At 41.1% G+C, this 27,998-nt stretch overlaps 1 protein-coding gene across 6 annotated transcripts in view; it reads left to right on the plus strand.

The window, feature by feature from the left end:
• The first annotated feature begins 7,514 nt into the window (after window positions 1–7,514).
• The window catches only part of PPFIA1 (PTPRF interacting protein alpha 1), a 52,711-nt gene continuing 32,227 nt past the window's right edge, over window positions 7,515–27,998 (plus strand). For 3 of the 6 annotated variants that reach the window (XM_056493220.1, XM_056493222.1, XM_056493223.1), the window contains exons 1-2: window positions 7,516–8,706; window positions 9,801–10,064. In XM_056493220.1, coding sequence (XP_056349195.1) covers window positions 9,801–10,064 — 264 coding nt within the window. In that variant the 5' untranslated portion in view covers window positions 7,516–8,706. Of the gene's footprint in view, window positions 8,707–9,800; window positions 10,065–27,998 lie in introns of all 6 variants that reach the window. The other 3 variants (XM_056493221.1, XM_056493225.1, XM_056493224.1) reach the window with 3 other exon arrangements.

A 27,998-nucleotide genomic window follows, 5' to 3' on the forward strand; every position in this document is an offset into this window, starting at 1 on the left:
CAAATGCTTTCTACTTTACTACAGTATGAAGAACTAATAGTAGAGGACACTGAGTACATAAAAATCATGATCCACTTTGCTTAGTGCCTACTACAAAGCCACTTGAAACAGTAGGAGCCTTTGCATAGCAGACAAAGCATAAATAAAATATTTTTTTTCCTTCAAACACTGATTTACAGGAACAGAAATGTTACTTCACATGCAAATCCTTTTTGTTTTCCTGTAGTTGGACTATGTATAAAGTTTATTATATATATTATTAAAATAATAAATATTTTTATTTTTCTCTTACAAGGTCTCAAAACATTCTAAAAGCTGAAGCCTCAATATTGAAGTGATCCAGGTAGAACCCAATAGGAGAGGAGAGGAGAGGAGAGGAGAGGAGAGGAGAGGAGAGGAGAGGAGAGGAGAGGAGAGGAGAGGAGAGGAGAGGAGAGGAGAGGAGAGGAGAGGAGAGGAGAGGAGAGGAGAGGAGAGGAGAGGAGAGGAGAGGAGAGGAGAGGAGAGGAGAGGAGAGGAGAGGAGAGGAGAGGAGAGGAGAGGAGAGGAGAGGAGAGAGCTTCATGTCTGTAGACTTCACTCTGGGATCAATCAGTCTGTATACAGTTGGGACTGCTCATCCTGGAGAAGAAAAGGCTCTAGGGAGACCTTAGAGCCCCTTTCAGTACCTAAAAGGGCTACAAGAGAGATGGAGAGGGACTTTAGGCAAGGGCATGGAGTGACAAGGGGGACTGGCCTTAAGCTGGAGGAAGGTGGGTTTAGATTAGATATAAGAAATAAATTCTTTGCTGAGAAGGTGATAAGGCACTGGCATGGGTTGCCCAGAGGGACTCCCCACCCCTGCAGTTGTTCAGGGCCAGGCTAGACAGGGCATGGAGCAGCCTGGAATAGTTAAAGGTATCCCTGCCCATGGCAGGGGTTTGGAACTGGATCATCTTTAAGGTCCCTTCTGATCCAAACCATTCTGTATTTCTATGGTTCTCTACCCTGAGAGGCTGCCATGGCTCTGAAGCTCTAGGCTCCATTCTTGCAAATACAGTGATTGAATTGCAGACCAGTTAAAATTACCGAGACAGACAAACCGTGGGCCGCTAAATCCGCAGCAATGAAGCCAGGAAGAGCCCTGCTCATTTCTGTGGACAATCACATCCATTTCCCTTGCTTTCCTACAGCCACAAGCTGTGCTGATCCCACGTGTCTCCAACATCCAGATTCACCTCACTCTGCTTTAGACATCCGAGCACAGCTCCCACGGCAAGAGTCTGGCTGCCCTGGGCTCCCTCTGGAGTCAATGGGAACAGACAGGCACCTGGAGCAGGTGATTCATGGACCACACCAAGGGTTTGAATCACTCCTCCCATGGAGTGGCTCCCTTGCTCCACTGATTACAGAGACAACCCAGGGTAAATTGGTTCATGCTGTAGGTGGTCAGCCAGTGGAATGTATCCAGACCTGCTCTAGTTAGGCAGGAGCTGCATTATCACAGCTGGTTCTGAATCCTTCAGTTTCTTCTTCCAATATTATTCACAGCTATATTACATGACTATGGCCTTTCAAAAAAAATATTATCTTTTTTAAAATGCTTAACTAAATAATGTGCAACTCTATTGCCCTGAACTTGCAACTGAATGCACTTTTAGCTCAATACCTTTCATTATAGCTTTAAACTATCTGAAGATGTGCTGAAATCAGTCTATACTGAGAGAAGGTACCATGTTTGAATTGGATATTAGAGGTGTATTTAATTTCTGATTGAAATAAACGATACTTGGCTTTAGAAATTCTTTCTAGCTCAAGGGGATTTCTGCCGCTGTAAATCCATACAAATAAGACAGTAGGTGCAATAATTCTGAACTGCAAATTGCACAACTGAAGCTGAAACTAAGCTGAAAGCATTTTCGAGTTCAGCAGGTTTGTACTTGAGTGAGAATATGTGGTTTTGGTTGCAGGAGTAACAGCGAAATTTGAAAAACATTTGTGGTCTTGACATAGGTATGATTCCCACTAAGATAAATTCTGTAAGTTCATCTGGTCTTTTAAGAGTCCTATCCATGTCTCCAGTTGCTTTGTAGAGACTTCCTAAGTCCAAATAAAAAAACCCTCTTCAGCTCCAGAGCAGCCAATTCCCATTTGATTTACACCTGTGTGAATCCAGCATAGATCCATTTAGACCCACATTATATAAATAAATGTCGATGTAAAGGACTGTGTCGGGGTTTGTAGAAGTCGTGGCTTCCATTGCCCAAGGGCTGACAGATTTACTTGTGCATTTATCTTTATATACGGGCATAACCATTAATTACATCCGTCCTCTTCTCTCCAGGCCACCTTCCAGCCTCTTCCCTCTCATTCCTTCTCCCTCAGGCAAAGCGTCTCCTCTGTCTAACAACCTCTGGAGAGATTTTTTTATGGCAACAGAATGGTCCAGGTCACATCTATCTACTGACAAAAGGATAATCAGTGCTGCTGGCAAAAATCCTGTTCTTGCATCTATTCATTTCGGTATGAAATGCCTGAAATGTGTTCGAAATGCACTTTGCTGCTAAGTCATTAAGTCATCTGTAAAGGACAAGGAGCTCAACTCGGGAGGGGGAACAAAACTGCGTAGGCTATCTTGGACTATTTTCAGCAGAGGTTTTGTGCTAGCGTGGGGTGGCTCTGAGGCTCACAAAGGAAATTTCGGCACAAATGAAGCGTGCAGCCCTCAGCTCCCAGCAGGTGTTTGTGATCAGAGCGCACGGGCACGGCAGCTCCGGCCCGACCCCGCACCTCACCCCAGCACCGGCTAGCAGGAAGAGCTGGCTGCTTTGCTGATCTTGGATAAACATTAGGATCTAGTTTGTCATGTGACAGGAAAACAAACCTCCCCCCCCCGCATCCCTCCCTGTTTTTAACAGCCTTTGTTTGAATTTCAACGTGTGGTTTTTGAGGTGCAAAGAGGTGAGAGATTTAACCTGGATCTCTGGACTGATTACTTTGCTGTCAGCTGATGTATGTGGGGCTCTTTCCAGACACATCCACAAGTGTTACATCTCACTAAATGACACGGACAGGGAGCCAGACCTCTTGCTGAACTTACAAAAGAGACATCACACTCATGTAATTAAAAAGATCTGAGCTGCTGGTGCTCTTCCTGTTGGATGGTATATCCTGGGTTACATGCCCAGGAGGAAGACAAAAAAGGAAACTGTTTTCCTCATACTACAAAGTAAATAGGACTGAGAAATATTTTGGTATTTGCAGAGCCTGGGAGTTCTGATTTTATCATTCTATATGTATTTCGTGCAGTGCAGAGTATTATGCAAAGATATGGTTACTCACTTTTTTCTCTTCAAGTCCTGGCATTCCCCACTGCTCCAGTCCCAGATTTGGTGGACTGCACATGGGAGTAGCAACCAACTTTAAAATCAAGCCTTTCAAATATTTTTGGGGTGCCTCAGAAACTCTGCTGTATCCATGGTCTGGGCTCTGTGTGGCATTCACAGTGTGGTGCCTAAGGTATTTGCACTATGCTACGTAGGAGGCATATTCCTTAGCTAGGGTATTCTGGATGTAGGTTGCCTGCTGGACTAAGCCATCTTTTTGGGCATGAATAAATACCTGGCTCTTTTACAGGTAGTGCCTCCTTCTCATACAGCAGACATTTATATGCTATGGGAACTCTGTTCCCACCTGAGGCTGAAACCCATTTCTCAAGAAAGTACCTAACTACTGGCATTTCCACCCTCCTCTGAAACTTGTGTACAGAGTGATTTGAAGGTGACAACTCCTTGAGGCTGAGGAGGGTCTGCAGCTGAAACCCCCTGCCTCTAAGATGGGAAAGCCAACCATGGCAGTAAGGAGCTGAGCAAGCTGCATGTGAGTGTCTGTGCCTTGTTAACAAACAGGGTGAAGTGAAAATTAATATATGGCGCTCATCCATATTTACTCTCAGTTCAGGATTGTGTGGTAGGCTCTTTGCCTTCATAATGAAGCAGGATTACAGCATGGTACAAATCTTCATTTTTTGGTTTTAACCATTTAAGGACAAAACGAAACTTAGTTTCAAAAGACACACATTCCAAGGCATCCCAGACTGAGATATTGTCACGGTGTGACTTGGGTTTTGCCCATTTTAATACATTTAATTTCTTTTAGAGATAGGATTTAGGAGCAGAGACAAGGCAGGCTTAAAACTTAAAAAGATACAAGAAGAAATTTATTAATAACACAAAAAGAATTCAGAATAAGATTCCTAGATTATTCCCTCCTCCCCTTTCCTTCATCCCACATTCCTTAACAACAACAAACAGAGAACACTTCAGTCAGTTATCCACCCAAATAATAATTTCAGTTCACTTAAGAGAGTAAAATCCCTTTTTTTAGTTATGGCTTAGGGAGTGTCTTCACCTTCACAGTCTGCATCCGCCCAAGACCTACAGAACCATGAATTTTCCTCCTATTTACAGTCTTTCCAGAGCCGTGTTATGGGTTACGATTCACACTTGGGGTATTACTTTTAAAGGCAAGCTGCTGAAAAACAAAAATTCTCTTCATCTCCTTCTCTATCAAATGTCTCTGTTCATATTCCAGTCCCAAAACAGAGAGCTCAATTTCCCCGAAGCAAAAAGTCTTCTTCTCAAGCACCCCAAACCTCCCCAAGTATATTTCACAGTTTAAAGGAATTTTAGTGCAGTCACAATCCTCTCATAGCCCCACAAAAAATCTTTTCAACCTCTTCCCATCAGGAACTTTATCTTCATTCTGCTGACTTCTGTGGACTCCATGCTTTATTCCTTCTCATTCAGGGGAGCTCAGGAGATCGAGAATCTTATCCAGGCGTTAAGAAGTTAAAATTGTATCCAAATCGTGAAGAAAACCACATGGGCAGCTGGAGGCCTCTTCTCTCAGAACAAGGAGGGGAGGGGGGGAAGGGAGAGCCTTTGGTGGCTCCCTGATCCCCGCCCCGGCTCGGCCATGCCACGTGGAGAGCCGAGCCTGGGCCGCATGGGGCCGCCCGGGGCCGCCCGGAGCCATGCGGTCGGGCATGGGGGGGCCGGGACCGTGCGGCCGGGCCGGGCTCCCCGCAGAGCCAGGGTGCTGAGCCAGGCCAGAGCCCCAGCCAGGGACCACCGCACCTCAGGAGGCCGGAAGCCGAAAGAGAGAGAAGATAACTTGATCCACTGTGACTTGTGAAAGCGAAATAACCTTCCATTGGTTTCCCGAGCTGTCCATCACCACAGCAGCTCTCCGATTGGTGCCAGCAGCTCACAGGGGAAGCTCCCAGAGACGGGAGAGCCCCTCCCACTCCCCAGCCTCATGGAGCTTGCCCTGAGGCGAATCCACCCCTCCTCACTAGCACGTGAAACCAACACAGATGTTATTCCATGTTTTAGGATCCACATGAATACCGAGGTTCACTTATTAATTTATTCCACATGACCTGGCACTGAGATCAGGTAATCTGACTGGATATATAACACTGTCCAGTTTGAGAGAGGTTATCAACTCTGTGCTGTTACAGTGTTCAACCTTTTGCCCTTTCATCCACAGAATCTCCATTTGACTCACAGATTGTCAAACAGATCAAATCAGGCCAAATCAGTCTTTCTACTAACATTATTAATTTTCTTTTTTTTTTTTGTGTGATGAGTTGAAGTGGAATGGTGTTTTTTCCACACAGCCATAAATTACACTTTATTTTCCAGCCGTGTTTTGGTTTTGATGGAGCAGGTTATTTTGAAGATGCTGCCTTGGCAGCTGCTTAGCCTGAAGTCTTCTTCATATACTGAAAATCTGGATCAAAGCTTATAAGTAAAAGCATTTACCTATATGTACAGGTTAATTCATAACAATTCATTTTGTAATCTTTTTGCTGCTCCTCCTACATTGAAAAGTCAGACCTCAGTTATTCAGATATTCAGTGTTAAATCTGTGCTGATCAATATTTGGCAGAACTTGTGATTTGAATGTGCTTCATCATATTTGGCTTTTTCCTCAAAGTTTCAGCTCCCAGTCATGGGATTACATTAGAAACTTCAGGAAGAAAAAAAGTAATCTGGACCTCATGGCTGTGCAGGGAAAGCTTGAAAAATGTGACTTGAATTCACTCTAAAGGCTTAGATACCAAACGGAAAGAGCACAATGTAGTAAACTTGTAAAGAATTTCATATGTGGGGAAAGGAAGATTGACTCATTAGTGATCCTTTCTATCCAGTGCTAGGTGTGGAGATGTTGTGTTTACAAATTAATCCACATAATCCAGCCACAAATCTGCAAAACCTTCTGTGCAGGGTCTGCCACTTTTTGGCATGAATTGCCTCTGTCTGCCTAACTGGGCCTTGATGCCTTTTAGGGCTTTCCACGGTAAAAGCAACCATAGGGTCCAAAATGCAAATACTTTATTCAGGGTGGTAACACAAATATGAAGAGAGGAGTTTCCTAAGCTTTGCCAACAGACTTCAGCTTTCAACTCATGGGCACGGTGAAGGCTCCAGGAAGTGAGTAAAAGCTATAGAAATGCAAATGGAAAAACATTTCTATGCTGTTTTGGAAAAATCATAGTCGATGTAGCCAAACTCAGTATCCTGTGGAGAAAAGGCTATGTCAGTGCAGTCACCCCTCATTGTGCTGGGTACCTGGCAGCTCCACTCCACAGAATCACAGAATAGATTAGGTTGGAAAACACTCTGGGGTGACTGAGTGCAGTCCATGACCAAACACCATGGTGTGAACCAGGCCATGGCAGTGAGTGCCACACAGTTAGACACCTCCAGGGATGGCGACTCCAGCATCTATCTGGGCAGTTCATTCCACTGTCTCATCACCCTTTCTGTGAAGAAATTCCTCTTAATGTCCATCCTAAACATCCCCTGGCAGCTCAAGACTATACCTTATTGTCCTGACACTTGTTGTCTGGGAAAAGAGACCAACTTGGCCACAATCTCCTCTCAGGAAGCTGTACAGAGTGAAAATGTCCCCTGATTTTGTCCAGGCAGAGCCCCCAGCTCCCTCAGCCTCTCCTGGTGCTTCAGACCCTTCCCCAGCTCCATTCCCTCCTCTGGACTCGCACCAGCCCCTCAATGGCCTTTGGAACTGAGGTGCCCAGAGCAGGTCACAGCCCCTGGGCTGGCCGAGGCGCTGGAAGCCGGCAGGAGCAGCCAGGGCCGGGCGAAGCGCTGCGATCCCGCCCCGTCCCGGCTCGGCCCTGCCGCCACACGCGGGCCTCGGCACAGGCTGCGAAGCCACTCCAGCCCTGCCCTGTTCCCAGTCCCCAGCGAGCACGCCTCCCGCCCGGGGCTCCGCTGCGGCTCTCCCGTCCTTTCCTCCGGGGTGGGCAGCGTGGGCGGCGGCAGTATCGCTCAGAGAGCAGGCAGCGCCGAGCGGGTCCCGAACCCGAGGCCCGGGCGGCGAGGAGCGGCGCAGGAACGGCCGCACCGCCCCGCGCGGTGCATTGTGGGCGCCGCACTGATTTATTCGGGGCCGCGGAGCGCGCCGGGAGCGGCGGGAGGAGGCGGCGAGCGGGGCCGGGAGCGGCGGGGCCGCGGCGGCGTTCGCGGCTCTCCGGGCGCGCAGCGGTTCTGCCCTCCCTTGAGGCCGTGGCGGCACCGCCGGGCGGCCGGCACCACCCACCCGGCCTCAGCCGACCCCGCACCCGCCACCACGGACGTGGAGACGGCGGCGGGCGGAGCCGGGCCCGGCCCGAGGGGACCGTCCCGGCGCGGTGGGGCTCCCGCCGCTCAGTAGGCGCCGGAGCGAGGGCGGGCTCGCTCCGCAGGGGCTCGCAGGGCCCGGGCCGGCCGCGCTCCCGACGCCGCTGGGGCCTCCGGCGGGACCGAGCGAGGCGAGGAGGAAGGCCCGGTCCGGTGCTCCCCGAGACGGGTGAGGGGAGCGGGAGAGCCAGTCCCGCGTCCTCCGCCCCAGCTTTGTTAGCCGGGCCCTCGGCGGGGAACGGGAGCGGCGAGACCGGGCCGGTGCCCCCGGAGCTGCCGGGTCCTTTCCCCACTCTCGCTTGCGGAGCATCGTCTGCGGGACTACTACAGAGGAAACAACAGGTCTCGCTCTCTGCTCGCCTTCCAAAGCGACGCCAGCGCCTTGCTCTTGGGATTATAAATGTTTGAGCTAAGACCCAGGGAACTGGAAGGAGAGCTTCCCGTTGGAATTAATAGAAGAGAAAAGAAGGGAGGCTTTTCCAAATCCTCTACAAGAAAGCTCGTGCTGTTTTCTCTTGCTGTCTGTACTCTGTTTAATAATGCGATTGTGACCTGAGTGGAATTTATGAGCGATGAACTATTGAAGCTTCTTGCGCCTCTGCATCGGACTAAATTTATTTTTTTTTTTTTTTTTTTTTTTTTTTTTTTTTTTTTTTTTTTTTTTTTTTTTTTGTGTCAGCACATGATTCCTTCATCCCAGCTGTTACAGGACCTATGGGCCAGTAATAGAGGGATGGGAAGCTGAGACAGTTTATTATCACATTCTTCTGTGCCGGGGACTTGGCGAGTTTGCTGAAGCTGCTGCTTTATACTGGATCTGCTCTTTCTTCGGCAGGTTTTTTTTTTTTTTTTTCCCCATGTGTTTCGATTAAACAGGCATTGGACTGGAGCTGGATGGATGCTTTTCAATCCAAAAGCTTCTGGGGAATAATAGAAAACTGCTAAAACAGAGCAGAACTGGTGCTGCAGGAAACCTGGGGCCTGTTTTCCAAGCCTTTTCGTTTTACTGAGCAAGGTAAATAACGTAGTGGTGAAAATTTAGGGCTTATAGTAATCGTGCATGAAAATGTTGCAAACCACTTCAGAATGTTCCAATTCTTTCAAGGGATTGAGAGGACCCACAGTAAGACTCAGAATGAATGGTTCTTTAAAAATTTTCAGGTATGAGTATGAAATTTAAGGCTGAGAACAAAGTTTGTGGTACCTTAGAGGATGGGGAGAGCTACTTTTCCTGATTTTGTCTTAAGTTCTTGTAGGTTTGTGCTTTTGAGAGAGGTTGCCTGAAAAACTTTCTTGTTGGTTCACGTGCAGTAATTATACGAGTGGGTTTTTTCCACGCTTTTTAAAACCTTAATGCCTTAGCTTTGGCAGGGTCCCTCAAAGGTGCCCCCCGTTTACAGTGCCCTCACTTCCAGTAGTGCAGTGCTGTCATTTGCATTAACTGTATTTGTTCTCTGCCTTGAATTATTTTTGCTTACCTTTACTTTTGCTGTCTGCATTGACAGCTGCTAGTACTTCATAATGAATTTTTTGCTTTTTATTTTCCTTTACATATTTTTATCTCCCAAATTGGATTGTTTGGATTTACCACTCATTTGCCATACATCACTTTCACCACCATAAACCTTCTACAGCCAGCACAAGCTCAAAGTGCTGTTGTAGATACAATCTTTGTACGTTTGAAGCAGTGGAAGAAGCAGATAATGATTCCCAAAATGTGCAGTGTAATCAGTTTCTGGGTGAAGTGTATAATTTTTGGTGTCAGGCTGCATGCCTTATCTTTGTTTTGTTAAAAGATCTCGGCAGCAGTTTACTCCTCACAAAAACATAAATCCATTAAAATGAGGTCACAGTTTGAGACGTAGCTGCAAAAATCTGGTTTTGCAAGAAGTCACAAGATTCTCATTATGAAGCGAAGCCTTGATTAAGTTGACTGTGTACCTTTTCTCCACTTTTAATGAAATAGTGGCCAACACCAAGGTGCTGGCAACCTTTGCTGATGCTGTCATGGGGAGAGCTAAGTGGGTATTATGGGCAGCACTCGAAGTTCCTGTTTAGATTGGTTTCACTGAAATTTCTGGCCTTTGTTGTGTCTCCTTTTGTTTCAAGATGATGTGTGAGGTGATGCCAACCATCAGTGAGGCCGAGATTCCTGCCGGGGGAAATGGAGGCCACGGTTCAGGTTCCCCGTTGCAGTCAGATGCTGATTCCCACTTTGAGCAGTTAATGGTGTCCATGCTGGAAGAAAGGGATCGTCTGCTGGAAACGCTCCGAGAAACTCAGGAGACGCTCGCGCTCACCCAGGGCAAGCTGCATGAGGTTGGCCATGAGAGGGATTCCTTGCAGAGGCAGCTCAATACTGCACTTCCACAGGTATGGACGTTTGGGAAGGAAGGGAGTTTTCAGTGATTTTTTTGTTCTTTATGGTGTGTTGTTGGCTTGCTGTATGTTTGATTTACTGAGGAGTCATATTGTCTTGAGGGAAGATGAATCTGTCCTGAAGGATCTATTGGTGCTTGCTACTTTGAGAAAGATGTAGAAGCAAGGAAAGCATGGAAGAGCAGCCCTTTCCCTCCAGTCTGCTTTCCCAGTTTCTGGAATTTCCTTGGCTTAGCATAAACGTGGAATGGTATCTACATCTTTTTGTTGAATAGAACTTGATGGACTTTTTTCTGCAACTAGAACTTTTAAAATGCCTGATTAATTCACTTACGTAAGAATTTAATACCTAGTCTAGTGGCAGGGGGCTGGAACTGGATAGTCTTTAAGGTCCCTACCAACCCAAACCATTCTGGGATTCTGTGAATTCCATACAGACCATTCTGACACTATTATGGACATTGATATAAAAATTTGAAGACTGCTACCTTGTGAATGCATACTGAGTTGTCACAGCAATATAGAAGTCTGACTGTGTTGTTTAACCTGCTTAGTTACTTTTGAAAAGTTTGGATTTGGTTTTTTGGGGTTTTTTTTTTTTGGTCCTGCTAGGAGTTCCTAATTAGTGCCTTGTGGGGGATGTGCGTGGCCTGTAGTGCTGGGTTTGTTACGTAAGGAGCATGGTTAGAAAAGGTGATTGGTGTCTGCAGAACTCTTGGGGCTTTACCCATCTGATTTAAAAATAATACAACTGGACTTTGAACATGTTGAGAAGCGTTTGGTTCTAGGCAAAGCAGGGGCTGTTTTTGGGTGTTAGTTAACTGTTGACAGCCTTGTGCTTTCTGGCATGGTGGTTGTTGTCCCAAGCGTGACATAATGATGCTGTGCCTTTTACAAATGTTCCCATATCTTTAAATATTGCTGTTACTGTTTATACCCTTTCAAACAGTGGTGTTAAATCCTTGTGTTTCGCTGCTCTCATTATAAGGTAATGACTGTATGACTCTTGTATGGTAATTGGTACTGGTAATTACTGAGGGATAGAAAGGAAAATGTTACACGTGTTAATCTAGTTCTGTTACAATGATGAAAATCAGAAAGGAGAAGTTTCCAACCTTTGCTGCTGCCCGTGTTAAATTGTGTGCTGTAGGCAAAAATTGTTCTTTGTTTTTTTGTTGTAATAATTGTGGCTTCTCCTCATCCTCTGTGTTAGGTCTGCTGCGTTAATGGAGGCCATTAACCACTCACATGACCTGCAGAGTGTTAGACCTGGGTTTGTGGCTGAGCAGAATCATCCCTCTCAACTCTGTTGTTCCCCTTTTGCCTTTTCATTTCTCAGCTTTCCTTCCTAAATCTAAGAGGCTACTTGCATGTAGCCATCACTTTTTAAACATTTCTGGAAGATTAATAAACAGTTCCCCTTTTCAAGAATTCCATAGTTGCATGGTTTCATGTGAAATCTGTTGGAAAAGCACATCATTTGAGGGAGAAATTTTACTGCCATTTTATATAAACATACAGCAGTGTATAGATTTTTGTAGATTGCTGTTAGAAAATACTCTTTTCATCTTGTGGAACTGCTGCTTTTGTCCTCAGTGGTGCTTAGCTCAAGTGATTATGGTGATTTCAAAAATAAAATATTTTCATTGTTATTGCTACATCAGAAGTAGCTTCTGTATTGAGCAATTTTTGTTGTTATAGTAGAGTCAGTTCCTTCATAGGTGTAAATTTTTGATGAGGTGAAACAATCTTTAAAAAAAAATTCTAGCAAGTGTTCACTGCCAAAACTTTATGGTGACTAATATTTGAAACTATTCAAACTTTCTTGTTAATTATTTCAAGCTGAGCATTCTTTTGAACTACTACCTCAACTGAACCATTGTTTAGCTGTGGATTTTAAGGAGGGTAAAGTCAGGATATCTTTCAATTTAATAACAACTGTGTTATATTTTTTCAGCAAAGAAGGGATAGTATTGTGGGTTTAAATTTTTTGTAGCGTAGTAGTTATTTTTAATTTAGTAGATCTGCAAGGTTAATTTAACTAATTGTACAAAGACCAGTATAATTTCATTAAGTACTAAATCACTCTGTAACCGAAGTATTATTTCTTCTCAGACTTGGCTTATAACAAGCCTTTGTAGTTGATTTTAGGCTACTTTATCTTAACAGGTATTGAATTGTTTCTACGTATACTTTTCCTGTTTTTGATCTTTAGCTGAACCAGCCAGTTTTAGACTGTTCTGATGACTGATGGAAAGTCCTGGTATGAAAGCAGGAGTGCCAGATGGATTTCTTCTATGCCAGAATTATTCTTCTAGTTTTGCTGTGAAGATGATACTAAATTTCTGATGGCATCCCTGTGCTTAATTCCTTACATTCACTGTTTTCTGTGTATAAGGAGGAAGCTCACACTGGTGTGTATATGATTAATTTCAAAATGGCAAATCTGTATTTGCACCTCTGAGATTCTAAAAGCAAATACAGTTTTTCCTGCAACAGTGATGGACATTTCGTGGTCACATTTCTTAGTGTGGTGGGCAGCTGGGAATTTAATGCATCAGTTCTAGCTCTGTAAACCTGGGACAGCTATTTAGGGTAAGACAGCTTTTGTGGTTCTCTAATTCACTGAGAGAGGAGTGTATTTTAATTTTATATGGATGTGCTTTATCTATTACATTTATTTAAAGTAAAGCTGACTTATTCTGGGTTTTTACTGTGGACAGCTGGAAGTGAAATACATCACCACTGCCTTGATAAAATAACAGGATTCTTGGCAATGCTCTTTGTTTTCTGGGAGTTTCCTCTATTACAGATTACCCTAGTCAAACTGTACTCTGACCTTGGAAAATGAACTTGAGGAAATCAAAAGTGCTGTGCTAGAACTTAATTTTATTCTTTCTAGAATTTTTCTCAGAAAAAAAAAAAGAGCATTAACTTTTTACTTGAAGAGCTGTATAATATGAACACATTGTTATAATTGTAATTATGGTCTTAGTGTATTTAATTATGCCCTTTATGTGACTTTTAGAGTGCATTCTACTAAATTAAAGATTTGCGTGCTTCAAATTTATAAGTTAATCTGTGAAACTGTATTTAAAGATTAAATTTTGAACCTAAGGTAGATGAGGCCCAAGTTACTACAGTTTTTGCTATAAAAGTGTTGCAGGTCATGGTCCATTTTGCTGATAGAATTCATGTAGATGTTTTCTGTAAATGAAAACATAATGGTTGTTTTGGATTGTGAAGACCAGAGTTTAATCTCCAGTGACTCTAGTACCTGTCACAAATAAAGGCACAGTTGGTGAATTCACAGAAGTTATCAGGATGAAAATTTTAATATGTATGTTAATTTTATAAGCTGATAAATACAATACAAGTATGAAGCAACACATATTAAGGTCTGTCTTAATCTTGTACCTCTAATCTTTTGGTCTTAAATTTACCATGCCCTATTTTTTTCTGTACAAGGTAAGCAAAAAAGAAGGTTAAGGTAAAAGTTGCTTTCTATTCATAGTAAATATTTTATCACTACTTCACAGTTCAGTTAAAAATGATGTATCAGTTCATATTTGTATTCAGTGAAGTTCAGGTAGTTCACCCTGTAAAGTGATGTTCCTTAGACAATCTCAGAAATACTCAGTGCCTCACATGTAAGAAATATCAAAGCACCTGGCCCAAGGACTGCCCATTGTTTTGAAGAGATGGACTTAAAGATTTTGTTGCCATTTTGTGTAATAGTATTTGGATTTCCTCCAGACAAGTTTTGAGTAATACAGGATGTTGTAGATGTAGAAATGAGGTTTTGAATTGTATGTAATATGAAGAACACAGTGGCAGAAAACACATTAAACAGAGGCCTTGCCAGGCTCTGCAGCAGCTGAAATTTCCTCAGCACCTGAAGTGCAGCTCCGTTTCCAGCATTCCCAGATGTTCAGCCCTGAGGTGCCATAGCTTGCACTTCTTACTCTGACAGCTGCTGGTGCTGACTTCTGAATAATAGTCATTAATCTCAGCAGAACGCCCAGGAATCTTGGAGGTGCCAAAGGGTTTCACATGGATGTCAGAGCATCCTCCACTGCTCCCGCCCCGTTCTGACAGCAAAGATGAACAGGACTCTTCCTGTTGCATTTTCAGACATCTATGTTGTGTTTCAGTTGCTAAGTCTTACTTGGCTCTTACTGCTAGTAAATTACTGAACTGATTTGGCTTTACACTACTTTAAGTCAGATGGAGATAGGAGTTATCATTCAGAATTCTTCACTGATTATCAATAAACCTCATCTGCCCTAATATTTCCTTCTTTTCAAGACATAGAAACAGACACCTTTTGATCCAAACCTTCAAAGTATGAGTTTATCTGAAATAATGCTCTATGTTTGGGCAAAAAGAAGTAGCTGCACTTAAATGATGCAGTAGAGTATATTGAGCACTGAGTTTCCACGACTGGTTCTGTCTTCTTGGTTTCTCATGTGGATATGTTTGGGTTTGTTTATTGAAACATCCCACCCCTGCCCAGCAGACATCTGTTTGCCTATTGTTAGCAACTTGCTGTTTATACAGTGCTTTTACTTTAGGTTTGCTTGATTATAAATAGACCATTTAGCTAGATTAAATTTGGAATTAATTTTGAGTTTCCGTGTATTTGAGGGTGAATTTTACTGCTGTTAAATTTGGGGTGAAATTATTCCTGTTTTACTGCTGAATTATGTCCCATCCATCCCCTTAATAAGCAGTTTTGGTGAAGCCCAAACTATTGATTTTATTTCCCTTGGTTTATTTGTAGGAAGAATGTTTTGGTGACTGCACAGAAATGCTTTTTTTTTTTTTTTTTCGTAGTGGATGAGGCCCTGAAACAGGAGCTAGTGATTATTTTTTCCTACTCTCTTGCTACTGTGAACAGATGTCTGTGAGTTTATTAATGCTTGAGGTGCTCTAGTCTAACCTGCAGCTTAAAATCAGGCTGTATGTTAGGTGAAAAGAGCTGTAATCAAAAGGAAGTATTTAAAATATATATTTAGAACCAGGTGAATATCACGTGTATACTCTCATCAGTGCTAGCTTGCCTGTAGCCTCTGGTACAATAGGTAGTGTCTTTTGGTATTTAGAGAATTCATGCTCTGTTACCTTTTATTTTTTTCCTCCATTCTTTTCTAAGATTGTAACTAAAAAGTACTTTGAAGATGTTTAGTAGTAACTTGAAGATTCAATGTGGCTACATAATTTCAATTCCAGAGTTAAAAACCCAAACCCCTTGGCTTAATATGAATTAAAAATACAATTCCCTACTCCCTTAAAAATTCTTACTGTTTTAATATCCACTGGCCTGAAACTTTATTTCATCCTTTCTGTAATATATTTAGGAGAGTTGAATGTTGGTTTTATTCACTGTAGGTTTTGATTATAGAATTGCAAAGACACATTATGTTTTAATTTATGCAGGGCCCTTAGAGTGTTGTAAGAGAACTTGAATTTTTGGAAAGAACATTTTAAGTTGCTACTTATAATTTTTTTTCCCCCCTCTCCCTAAGTTAGCATTGCATCTCAAAACTCCATGAATATACTTCACAATTAAATTTGAGGATTTATTTTTTAGTTTTCCATTTTTAAAGAAATATGACAGGTCTTTGTGTAAGCTGCTTGTGGCAATTTAGGCAGCTTAAGTCACTTAGTCTGTAAGGCTGACTGGTATCTGTTGACATGTATTAGAAAATACTATAATCTCTTGTGTATATACATCTCAAGCAACAAATACTGAGAAGAGATAAATTTCTGTTGTGTGTGTCAGGTAATCTGGATGCTCATAACTTTCCAAGTGTCTTTTTTTTTTTGTAATCTTGGCTGTGGGTTCCCCAAGTGTAAATGTAATGCAATTCTTGCCAGGAAAAATGTTTTCACATTCTTTGAGAGAAGAATTATTCTGCTACTGAATGTAGTGAGTTTTTTATTCAACTTGACTTTTTCACAGAGGCACAGGGAAATAATGTTTCCACATTTTGGAAACTCCAGGTGATTGTGTAGGAAGCTGAATCTTGTATCTGTAGGTCACTTGAGATTGCTCTGGGAGTTTGGATGTTTAGAATTGGAGGAGTGTGCTTACAAGTCCAAGTTAAAGCTCACTTTCAGTTAGATGTGTTGTTTTCCTCTAAGCTGATGTGAGTAGTTGGTTCCTTTTGGGTTTTTGCTCATGACCTTCATCTGTTTCAGACTTGACCTTTGGTTTCATGTAAGCTCTACTGAAAATCAGCTCCTTTTCTTCTGGTCAGCCTGACAAGGCTCTGTGGTCTGTTCCTGCAGTGGGCTGGAGCTGCAGCATTTTTCAAAAGAGAGGCTTTGTTGCCTAATCTTATATTTTGCTGTTCCACAGTGGCCTTGAACTTTGCTTATGTGTTTATGCTCCTGTCTAGTTGAGGATATGCTTTTTGAGGATGGTAGTGGAGGTCATAACAGAAATATTATTTTGGTTGGATCTGAAATATGGCTTTTGATGGATATATATGAATAGAAGCAGTCAACATATTCCTGTAATTCATCTGTCTTCTGGTTATGTGTTCAGAAAGATAAATATCTAGAATCAGTTTTTAGTTTTACAAATTCTGTGAAGTGCACCAAGGTTGAAGTCCAGGCTGGATGGAGCTCTGACCAAGCTGGTCTAGTGGAGGGTGCCCCTGCCCATGGCAGAGGTGAACTTTAAGGTCTCTTTCAAACCATTCTAAGATTCTATGATTCCTTAATGAAAAGATCCTTACACGAGCAGTATTGAGCATAATCAGATATCTTCAAGACAGAATTTAAACAAGGACTTGTTTAAAGGGCCACTTGGAAAAATGCTTGAAAAATTTGATTTGTGATCTTCTGAGTTTTATTAGGGAGACAAAAGAATTTCTCTTTAGGAAATAAGCAATTTTATTTGTTGTGATAGGAAAATGGGCAGCTCTTTATTTTATTTTTTAATTTAATTAACTTTTTTTCCTTTTTTTTTTTTTTTCCTGTAGAACAGTAATCTCTCTTTAGGTATGGTCTGAGCCATGCTCTGCTTTGCTTTATTCCTATTGCTAGTATATAGTAGAGTATAGTTGGGTATCCAATTGTAGAGAAATATTGTAAGCACAGTGCTTGTTTTGTTTTTTTATCCTACCTCTCACATCAATGCATAAAAAAATTGTTTCTATACACTTAAAACATTGTTTTCAGAGGCATATTTATCTTTTATATAGAATGGCAGGGTAGATTATCTGATAAAAATGAGTAAAGCATGGAGATTGTTAAACACTGTACTGTCAAGAAAGTGAGATTTTTCTTTTCCTACCTCAAATTTACAGAACAGTGCACAGTATAAGTATTTAATTATATAAGCCTATGGAGCTAAGTAATTTACATGGTTAAAAAAGGTAAACAAAAAACCGTCTTAAGATGTGCAGTTTAAACAAAGAATTTCTATGTTGGCCTGCATGAAGTTGAGACTGGCTTGATGTATGGTTGAAAGATCTGTGAATGTTCATGTAACGAAACTACCTTGCAGTTGGTGAAATCTATTGATCATTGTCTTAAACACTAGACAGTTTCCATTGCTGAGAAATGGGGTTTATTTTGAATTACTTGAAAAATAATTTTGACCACCAAAATCCTTGGTGTAAAAGCTAAACATTCTTCAGTGTGGAGAGGGCTTACCCAATAAAGAGGATCATAAATTCCTGGCTTTTTAATTGGTACTATATCCCTGGTTATCTCCATAAATAGTGACCACTTCTGTTAAACTATTTCTGAATTTTCAAACACAGTCATGAAAAGGGAGGGAATGATCTCAAAGTGAAATTGCTCATTTGCTTTACAGAATGCTTGATATGAAGTTTTTTTCACTGTGCAACCCCACTTTGCCTTAAAAAATAAAATTGAGTGAAAAGAGTTCTGTAAACATCTGATGGTACTGGTGTCTTGATCAGTGGCAGGGTTTAAACTGTGAGTTTGTGGGTTTGAGTTGTGGATTCTCAATCATCCTATGTGAGCCTGTCACAATTAAGCAATATGTACTTTTGTCAGTGGAATGTTAGAGTCAAAACTCTCATTTTCTTTCCATTCCTATCTGTTATTGGGAAACCCGTGAGCTGAGCATGCTTGGAGTCATGAGACCCTTTTAACCTTGCTGAACTAATAGTACCAGACCTAAATTCTGTTATTTACTGTACTATTCATGGTAGCTTGTGCTTGTGGATTTGCTATTCCCAGTGGGAAGCTGGGCTCTGTAATTTTATATACTTTAAGGTTCTATTGTATAGGGTATTTAAAGTCCTGGGTTCATCTCACGCTTGAATTTCTTGCTTCTACTGGGATTTAAGGCATGGACTGCTTTGGAAACCCAAAAATAAAAGAAACTTCTGATCCAAATCAAAATTAATAAATGGAATTCTCTTGGTTAGAGTTCTTCAGTTAATCTAATTGGGATGTAAAGAATGATGTTGCATCCAGGAGACCCAAGGCTGGAAGGGCAGAGCCTGTGTGTGGGGTAATATTGGATATGTGGTTGAATCTGGTTGGGCTTTCCACATGTTTATGCCTGTGTAAGGTAAATTTCTCATTTCAGATAGTCCCTTCAAAGCTCTCTATTTACTGTAGTACATTGGGGAATGACTAAAAGTTTGGTTTAGATAATTTCAGGGATGCCTTGGGATACCACTGTGAATCTTTTTGTTATTCTTGAGTAATGTATTTTTTTATACAGCATGATCACCTTTTTATAGTTCATGGGAAAAGGCTTGGAAGGTCATAACATTCTTCTAGCCTTAAGTTAAAGAGCACGAGGCAGGTGCAGCCAGTAATTTATTTTTTGAAACATGCAGCTTGAGTTTTCAGAATGTCTTTGGAGGGTGTGGTTCCAGACCATTATCTTCAAAAGGTGAGTCTTTGTCTCAAGAAATCTGGAATTGCTTTGCTGCATGTAAAGTAGAAATGGAGCAGCTTTTTAGGATTTTAGCTATCCTTTTCCCCTCCCAGGGTCTCTTTTATGCTGATGTTGGTATTACTCTGATCCCATTGCAGCTATAGTTTGTGGAGACTGTATAATCCTCTCCTGAATTTTGTACAATGGTTATAAAAGATTAAGTTCTGGAAATTAGAGGAGAAATGGGCCAAGTACTACTTTTGTTTCAACTGAGTAGGAGGCTGTAGGGCTTCCCTGTTGCATCATCTTTGCCTTGTTTTTAGTCCAGTGTGGAACAGGACCTTCACAGGTTCCCCACCAACCCATCTTTCACTTCAGTATTTGTTAGTAGTAACACCATATTGACAGTCTGCCCCCGTCTTTTATTCAGTTATTTATCATTTATTGATTGACTTTTTCTTCTCTCTGCATTATAGCCTTGCTCGTCTCCCTGGTTTCCTTCTGCTGTTTGGGTTCAGGTAGTCATTGTTCATTATAGTCATTGTCATAGTCAGAACTGTTCATTATGGATTTTTTTTTTTGGTGACAGACCAAATTTATTTAAAAAATTTATTTAAAAAATTTATTTAAAAATTTTATTTTAAAAATTTATTTAAAAAATTTTAAAAAAAGCTTTAATTCTCCCCCTAAAACAACTTTTCAATGTTTAATCTGTGTTGATTTTTCTCCTAGTTTTTTCTGTGTTTAGATAGCAGACGTGTCTGTTGTAGACTGCTTTTTTGTGTGGACTTTGGAATTGCCTTGTTTTGGAGTATTTGCTAAAATGGAACAACTTTTCCGTGGAATGGTCCAATAGAATTTATTCAGAATATCACAGATTTGGATATATTTAGCTTCTCTTAGACCAATAAATCCACTCAGCCTGTAAACTGGAGTGTTTAGAGTATATAGGAGTAGGAAAAATCAAAATGTGAAGAACTGGTAAGTCGAATTTCCTGCTGAAGGCATGTATCTGTCCTCAGTGAGTATTACTTGCTTAAACAAGTTTGAAATTATAAGACTGAAGTGTTCATCACTTGGCAAAAATAATAAATACATGTATATATAATAGGAGAGCACTGAGGGGGAAGTACATGCTGGTGCTTGTTTAATGAAGGTGTCTTGGCCAGCCTTATTCAGATATTCCCAAGCACTCCCTCTTAACAGTGTGAAAAATGTAGTTTTCAGCTGCTAGCCACAAAACTAAAGCTGGCAACCAGAGGCCAAGATGAATGATTAGAATAGGGCAGGGCCTGAGCTGCTGCTCATGGTTTTTGCAAGCAGGAGTATCTTGTCACTGAAATAGTTGTGCATGATATGTCTTGTCCTGAGTCTGTTTGTAAAAGAACTGTGCAGTATTAGTCATGTAAGATGACTAGAACGTAGTATGCAGGGTTAAATAATTTTTAACTCATAAAAGTCATAGGAATTTAATATTTAATGCAAGCTGGGCCAGAATTGTGCTGTTTCTTGTGAGTGCAGCATGTTGAGAGTTGATGTGCGGAAAAATATATTTTTCTTGCCCAAGTAGACTTTCAATTCAATCTTGTTTACAACTTAAAAGATCTAGCTACAGCTGCTTTGTCTCCAGAATGGGGGTCCCAGGAAAATTACATAGCTTCTTAAATCTTCTTAGTACGTCTTGCAATTGTTCTACAGTTTGGCATCCCCAAGGAGGATGGCATGCTGTGCTATCCAGCATGGAATCCCAGGAAATCTTGACCAGCTTTGTGTGAGGAGAGGAAAAACTTCAATGAAATATCTCTACTGTCATATTAAAGATGGAGGCTGGTTTTGTCCCATACCGTGTCAAACTGGTAACGCAAGATTCTTGCTCTTTAATTAAGTACAAGTGTATTCTCCATTTGCCATGGTGGGTATGGGTGTGGGTAGGTTTCTTCACTGACATGGACTCCAAAAATGGATATGCCTAAAGCTACACCTAAGAAGTTGTGCTGCTACTTTACTGTATTAGTTCCTAATCAAAATAGACTAGGCTGGGGGTGCAGGAATGTGGTAATTTCGATTGTGAAACTCCTAGAATTCACTGATTCAGAGTGTCACTGAGAGGCAGTTGTTTTTCTAACACCCCCCAAGTATTGTAGCCTTATTCTGTGTTAAATTAAGCTGTTATTCTGCAATCTTGGTGGTTGGACTGGTACAGTATTGGAAAGGTTTCCTTTCTTATCAACTGTTCTCACAAAGTAGCCATCCCAAGCTGAAAAGCCTGTTTTTCAATGATGGCTAAAGTTTTCCTGATGCATATTTTTGCTGATTTGGACATTTTTCCAAGGAAAACAAGCTCGGTATGGTTCTGAATACTTTTGTACCTTATCTGCCCTTTCAGGGGGCGTATTCCTGTACACTGAGGAGGAGCAGCTAAGGTGGAATTCTTTGCATAGCCACACCACAGTGAAGTGATTGGAAGAAGGTTTTCTGCTACCATTGCATATGAATAGATGCCAAGTTTCATGCAAGTCTGAAGGCTGTTTCTGCATTTCCTGTTCTCTTGTAATGCTTCAGCTTTTGAACTTCCTTACTCAGAAGATCCACGGTGTTGCCTGAGTAGAGGCAACATTTAATAAGTATTTTTGCAAAGACAAGAGAAGAAAATAACTTAAAACTGGTATTTCAAGTTAGTGCTCAGTATGTTCATTTCTTGTTAATCCTCTGTGCATTCTGCTGACTTGCAAGGCTTGCCCCCTCAGTTGAGTATTTGGAGAAAGCCCTGGGGGAAAACCAGGTACTTTAGTAGAGTTTTTTCACTGGTTCATTTGATACACATCTGTAGCTTTAAAAGGGGTTTAAAAAGCTGGCATAAAAACAGGTTGTGTCTGCCCTGGGTTAATTGATCACCCTGTGTGATCTACCCTGCTTTGAAAAAACTGTGTTGATTTGTTAAAGCAAACGAAGAGATGAACAAACTGTCTGGAGGAATTAGGGATTCTGAATATTTCGATGATCCCAAGGCTGGTTACTCTACAGAAGATGCAGAGCAATCTGCAGGTTGTAATAGGAGTGACTGGATGAGGTTTTCTGACTTGTTTAAACAATCTGTTCTCTTTCCTTAGTTTCCCAGACTGCAGAGCAGTTGTAGGATGCAGCTGCAGCTTGGTTTTGTCCTGCAGCACATTAACTGCAAGCAGGCTTCTGGGCCGTGTTTTGTTACATGTGTGACCTGTGTTCCCTGTGGTGGATGCGTGGAGGTCTGGGTAGAATGGAGGAGCCTGTAAGGTTGCCCTGTGTCCCTTCAGTCCATAGCACGGTGCGTGATGAGGGAATGCTGGCTCTCCAGTGATGCACAAAGATCTGGTTTTGCACGAGGCTTTTCCCTGTCCCTGTGTACATAACAGCACTGTTCTGCAGGGTTTAGAGACAATGCAATGCAGGAGGCCAGGCAGTAAGGGTTCTGCCAGTCCAGGCTTGGATAGGCTGTAGTTGATGATTCCAGTGCTCTGTGAACAAGGCCTTGCGGGCTTCTGCTCCAAATTTTGCTGCTGTATGTGTGAGGTCTGAGCAGGGATTCATGTGGTCAAGGGAAAACCCCTCATTTTCAGAGGAGCAAGAGGCTGGATCCAGGTTTGAGTTCTGGTATTTTACCCCCTGCACCCCAAATAGGACGTGTCTGAAATGTGTTAGTTAGATCAGAAAAGGGGAGTTACAGTGGGGAGAACATGGAGCTGATGTGTTTCTACTGCCCTTTTCCTGCTGCTCCTGCATTCTTTTTACCAAACTGCTGAATCTTACCTTTCTCCATTTATGTTTCCTTGCGCCTCCGGAAGCTCCCAGCGCTGAAGTCTGGATTTTGTGCTTTGTAGTTCAGGCTCCGGGAACACTGTGCATAAATTTGGGCAACTCACTCAGGATGGTAACTGGAAACCTACTTATTGCCATGGAGACTTGGGCTTGCTATAAGCTTTTCCATTTTGCTCTTGGGCATATGTTTGGTACCTGCTGGCTGTGAGCGAGGAGTCCTTGGCTCTCTTGGCTTGTCCAATGCCAGGCAGTTGATTCTGCTTCCAGCTCCAAAGTGGACTGGGAACAGTGAGAGTTTCATTCCAGAGCAATAACATTATGCAACTGTAAACACGTTAAAACTTAATTGCCTGTTTAGGATTGAGCCGCGATAATGACCAAAGCCTGGATAGGTCAGTCCAAGAGGGACACTTGAAGGAGGCTTTGCTAAAAAAAAAGGGCTGGAATAGTAAGAGGTGACTCAGGTTTAGTATTGATCACTGACTGGCAGCTGACAGCATTATTCACTTGAGTGTTTTCATGCAGTGTTGAATTTCTTGATAGAGGAAAGAAAAAACAGTGGGTTTTTTTTCAAAGAAAATACAGATTTTTTTGGAGTTAACCAAAGGTGATATTAAACCTCTTCTTTATCTCAGTGCCTCTAGTTTGAAAGGGAGAATTGTTTTTGACAGTAAAGAAATCTGCATCTCTGTTTTGGTGCCTGTCTTTTGAGTTATAAAACATCTTATGCATACACAGAAATGTGAAAGGAGGCCAATACACTAATTATGTAATGAGCTCCAGTGTGTTCTCACTCTGGTGGGTAGTTAGCTCCACTTGGAAAAACAGCTACTTTGAGCATGAAAAGCCTTTGTGTTTGAAAGACAAGAATTTGACATACCCATGTTTTAATATTACTTGAAGTTCTGTCTTACAATCCCTTTTAACTTCTGGGAGTTTTGAGAACAAAAAATAAACTTGTTTCATAGAATTGATTCTATTGTTTGAAATAAGTTTTATGTTTCTAGCTTAGTCATTTCAGGCTGCTCAATACATACTGGAAATTATTTTCATGAGGTGAAAAGGAAAATATTTTTCTTTGCACGCTCTAGACTGGTTTTTCTCTTTCCCGTTAGCACATGCCAGAGATATGGAAAGGTTGAAAGCAATGTGTTTTACTACATGGAACAGGCAAAGCACAATGTGTTGGTGTGTAACTGGTTTTTTCCAAGGCCGGATTTATTGGTGAGAACAAGTTATCCTCAGTTTTAACTCTCAATACCCTTGAACTGTTTCATAATTTCATAGCTCTGATTCTTAGCCTAAAAACCCAAAACAAATCCATGACTTAATAGGTATGGAAATTTGCTTGCTAGGACCTTTCAAATATATCTGGGCTCTTGGTCACTGTGTGTTACCTGAGCCCCTTGGGTTTAAAGTGAAGTGACTGTTAAATACCCTAGAAATAAGCCTAGATATTTGAATTTTCTTTAGACTATGTATTTGCCATTTCCATGCAGTCATCATTTGGAATAACTGTGGTTTATATGTAGTACAAGCATCATGATAACTTATCTCAGAACCCATTGGTTTTTACCCCTGATATCCTGCACTTTCCCCTTCATTTCTTGCTCTCTTCAGCTGCTCAGATTTGTGAGTGGCTTTCTGGGCTGGTCTACAGACCAGAATGGTAACAGTAAACCAAAATATCACTTGGAGATTAAACAGAAATTCCAAACATATATTTTGGTCAGAAATGTTCCTAGAGATGCAACAGTCACAACTTCATCTTTCTATTGCCTGAAGTTACTACTTTACAGTATTTATTAATATTTGATGAATTTAAAATGTTTATTTTTTTTATTACATATATTTTCATTGTTGATATAAATTTTCTGGCCATGTGGTTGCTTGTAATTCATGATTACTTGTGCACTTGAGTAGTGTTGCATTTTCTTGTTTAATAAGGTGGTTTTTGCTTGATCAATTTCCAAGCAAATCTAGTTATTTATAGAGCATCCCAAACACACAACTTACATTAACAGACTTTCAGGAATTACCTCTGTTTCTTTCAAGTGTTTCCCCTAGGTTAAATACTATCTTCCTGTTATGTAGCATTTATTGGCCTGTGATGTGCTGTCTGTGAGACCTATGAATTATGTTTGTAATGAACATGAAGGGAACCTGTTCCCTGAAAGCTGGAATGTTCCTGGATTGGGGTCTTGGAATGTGTCAGCTCAGCCAGGCTTGACAGCTCAGCACTAATGGCTCAAGCTTTTGGAAGGATGTTTATATTGTGGCATCTAAATACTGAAGGTTGAAGGTCAGCGTTGAAGGTTGAGGTAGAAGAAATGCTATTGCTTTAAAAAATCCTGGAGCTTGGGATCAAGAAAGAAATCCAGAAAATGTATTACTGAACAAGAACCAATTTACTTGCTCAATGTGGCTTTTTGTTGAGAATATTTATTTCTGGCAGCAAGAGTGATGTGTTTGGAATGATTCAGTTGGGTCAGAAAGTTACTTTCTTCAGTAAACATTTCAGTTTAGTGTGGAGTATGGGTGTTTGCCAGAATGTTCTAATCAGCAGGGGATATTTCCCTGGTAAATTCAGCACTCTCCCACCAATTCGTGTGAGTGCTCTGAAGTGCTTATTGTGAGTTCCATTCTTGTCAATCCCCAGCACTGTGTATTTATTATTTTGATGGCAGCCAGAAATAGAGCAGAACTTCATTCTGTTGCTCTCAGTCTTCTTAATTACAGAAAAATAACACAGCTTTGTGGACAAGTGGAAAAGTTTCTCAGGATTCTTTCCTTTTTATTCTTTATGTACATTCATCTAATGCCAAGGAAGAAATTATGAGACAACTCAAAATTTTTTTGAGATTATGAAGCTGCAAATAGTTTTTGAGCTGCTTAAGGAAATCACAAATTGTCTCCCATTGAAGGTAGGTATTAAAACTAGAAAGGACATGTCTTTTGGCAGTGTCAGCTGAAACTAAGGACATTCAAATGTTCTTTCTTAGGCGGCTCACGGGACTGGAAGCAACTCTTTTTTTGTCAAAACAAACAGCAATGGAGGTGTTATGCAATGCCAGCAATCCCTGTCACTGTTTATGCAGCAGCAATATAAATTCCTGTGTGCACTCTTGCTCTGGGTCATCTGACAGTGTGATGGTTCATGTCACAATTGGGATCTATTTGTGCTACAATTTATATTTACACAGGAGTATGCAATGGACTGGAATTCTGTCCTATCTGAAGAGTGAATAGCCTTCCTTTCAAATGTACCGCTAGATTTCACATGGGCAAGCTCGTGCAGATAAAAAGATAAATAATGATTCTATGCAGTGATTTGAAGTTGAAAAAGGATGGTAACAGTGTCTGGTAGTCCTTGTAGTGCTCTTCATCCTGTTCTCAAGACTTGAGATAGAGGTCAGAAAAATATAAAACTTCCCATGTCAGGCCAGCGTCACCTGGAGAACTGGGCAATACTGACATTTCAAAATGTTGATGTTGGCATTTTTAGGGTTTTTAAAATTACTCTTCTTTTATTATTATAAATTTGGAAGGGGAAACACAAAGAAAGTAAGTTCATACCAAGCTCTTTTCAGTAGTACATAATTATCTAATCTGTAAAGATAAGCAGGGACTACAGTGAAAAATGGCAACTTTGGTTTCTGCTTTACCTGAGCTTGTATGAGAGCAAAAGGGGAGTGTGCTGCCAGTTCCCTGGGAGTCTTGGAAGCTCCCACTGGTGGGATGTTGAAGGTGCAGGAAAAGCTTGGATGTGAAGGAGCATTCTACTGGGAAAGCGCGTAGTAGAGTGAATATTTCTGTCAGGTGCAGTGAAGTCAAGTAGGTTTTTCCTCCCTTGGTTTGCCTAGCACTCAGGACCTTTTGTAACTTGTTTTGTGTGTGTAAAAGTTCTGGTAGCTGTATTTACAGACCAGGTTGTTTTGGAAGTATTTCCTGGCCATTTTGAAAATAATAGACCATTTTTTTAAAGAATGCAAATGAAATATTGTGCAAAATATTTATATGAATGTAATTATTAAGTGTGTTAGAGAAATAAAATAATTTAGCAGTTGAGAAAGGGAAATAAAGGAAGAATTTTGCAGTTTTTTTGCTAATTAAGCGGAGGGACTGAGTTTTTTCCAATGAGCAGATTTTTATTTAGGAAGAGGAATTACAGGCATGGATTCTGCATCTGTGGTGGTGGGATTGCTCTTTTTCACAGCAACTTTTAACAGCCTGAGACATTAGTAATTCCAGAAGAGTTCACTCCAGGTGTATACTGTGCAATGTATTTTTTTGTTTTTTGATCATGTGTATATTTTAGAATAAAGCTTATGAAATGAATATTGGAAATTGCAGTGTCTTTCGACTGTCTGCTTATTTTAGCTGCATATTAGAATTTGCAGATGTGCTTAGTCTAATTAGTTGGTTGATGTGTCCTTTTGCTTTTAAGCATATGCATTCTGTCACTTTGAATTTTGCTGCAAAACAGCTCCATCTTAAGCTTGCACTTGATATGCAGCTGCTGGCTGATAAGTAATGTGTCTTAAGAGTTTGGAAAAAGTAGAGAAGCAGCAATTGTGTCTCCACTTGACTGGCTATTTGTGTTCACCTTGTAATCACTGGTTCAGCTGTGAAAATTCATTGTTTAATAGGCAAAGCTCTTGTTTATGAGTATTTTCTTTATTTTGGACAACAGAAAGGAGTGTTATTTACTAGCATTTCAATGTTTTCTTATTCAAGTGCTCCCAATGTGTTCACTGGTCACTGAAGTGACTGAGACGTACTTATTTTCACATTATAAGTTGCACTGACAAGACATGAGGGTTGCTTTCTTGCAAGGCTTTTTTCTAAAGGATGGACTCATTCATATTCAATCTGTCAATTCTCATGTCCAGGATGGTTCAGATTAAAGTTTAAATGTTGCCAGGATAGATAAAATTGTGCTTTGTGTTTGCTTCTAAATGTGGTGTATAGTTGTACCTCTTGTTCTATTCAGAGTATGCTCCCTGAGGTTATAGAACATTTAAGTAGTATCTTTTATATTAAGTATTTTTAGTGAGGCTGTTGATAGAGGGGAAATGGTTTAGGCCGCAGTGGTTCTTGAAGATATTAGTACAATCATTTCCTGACAGAAACCCCACACTGTTCTTTCATATTGACTGTGTTCACTGCAGAAATAAGCATGCAGTAAGTGATGTGAGTTAGCTCCACTCCTGTTACCTGATGACACTTCACTCTGTACTATTTCACTTGGGTTGGGT

This window comes from Oenanthe melanoleuca, chromosome 5 (assembly GCF_029582105.1).
Source record: "Oenanthe melanoleuca isolate GR-GAL-2019-014 chromosome 5, OMel1.0, whole genome shotgun sequence".
NCBI classification, from domain to species: Eukaryota; Metazoa; Chordata; class Aves; order Passeriformes; family Muscicapidae; genus Oenanthe; species Oenanthe melanoleuca.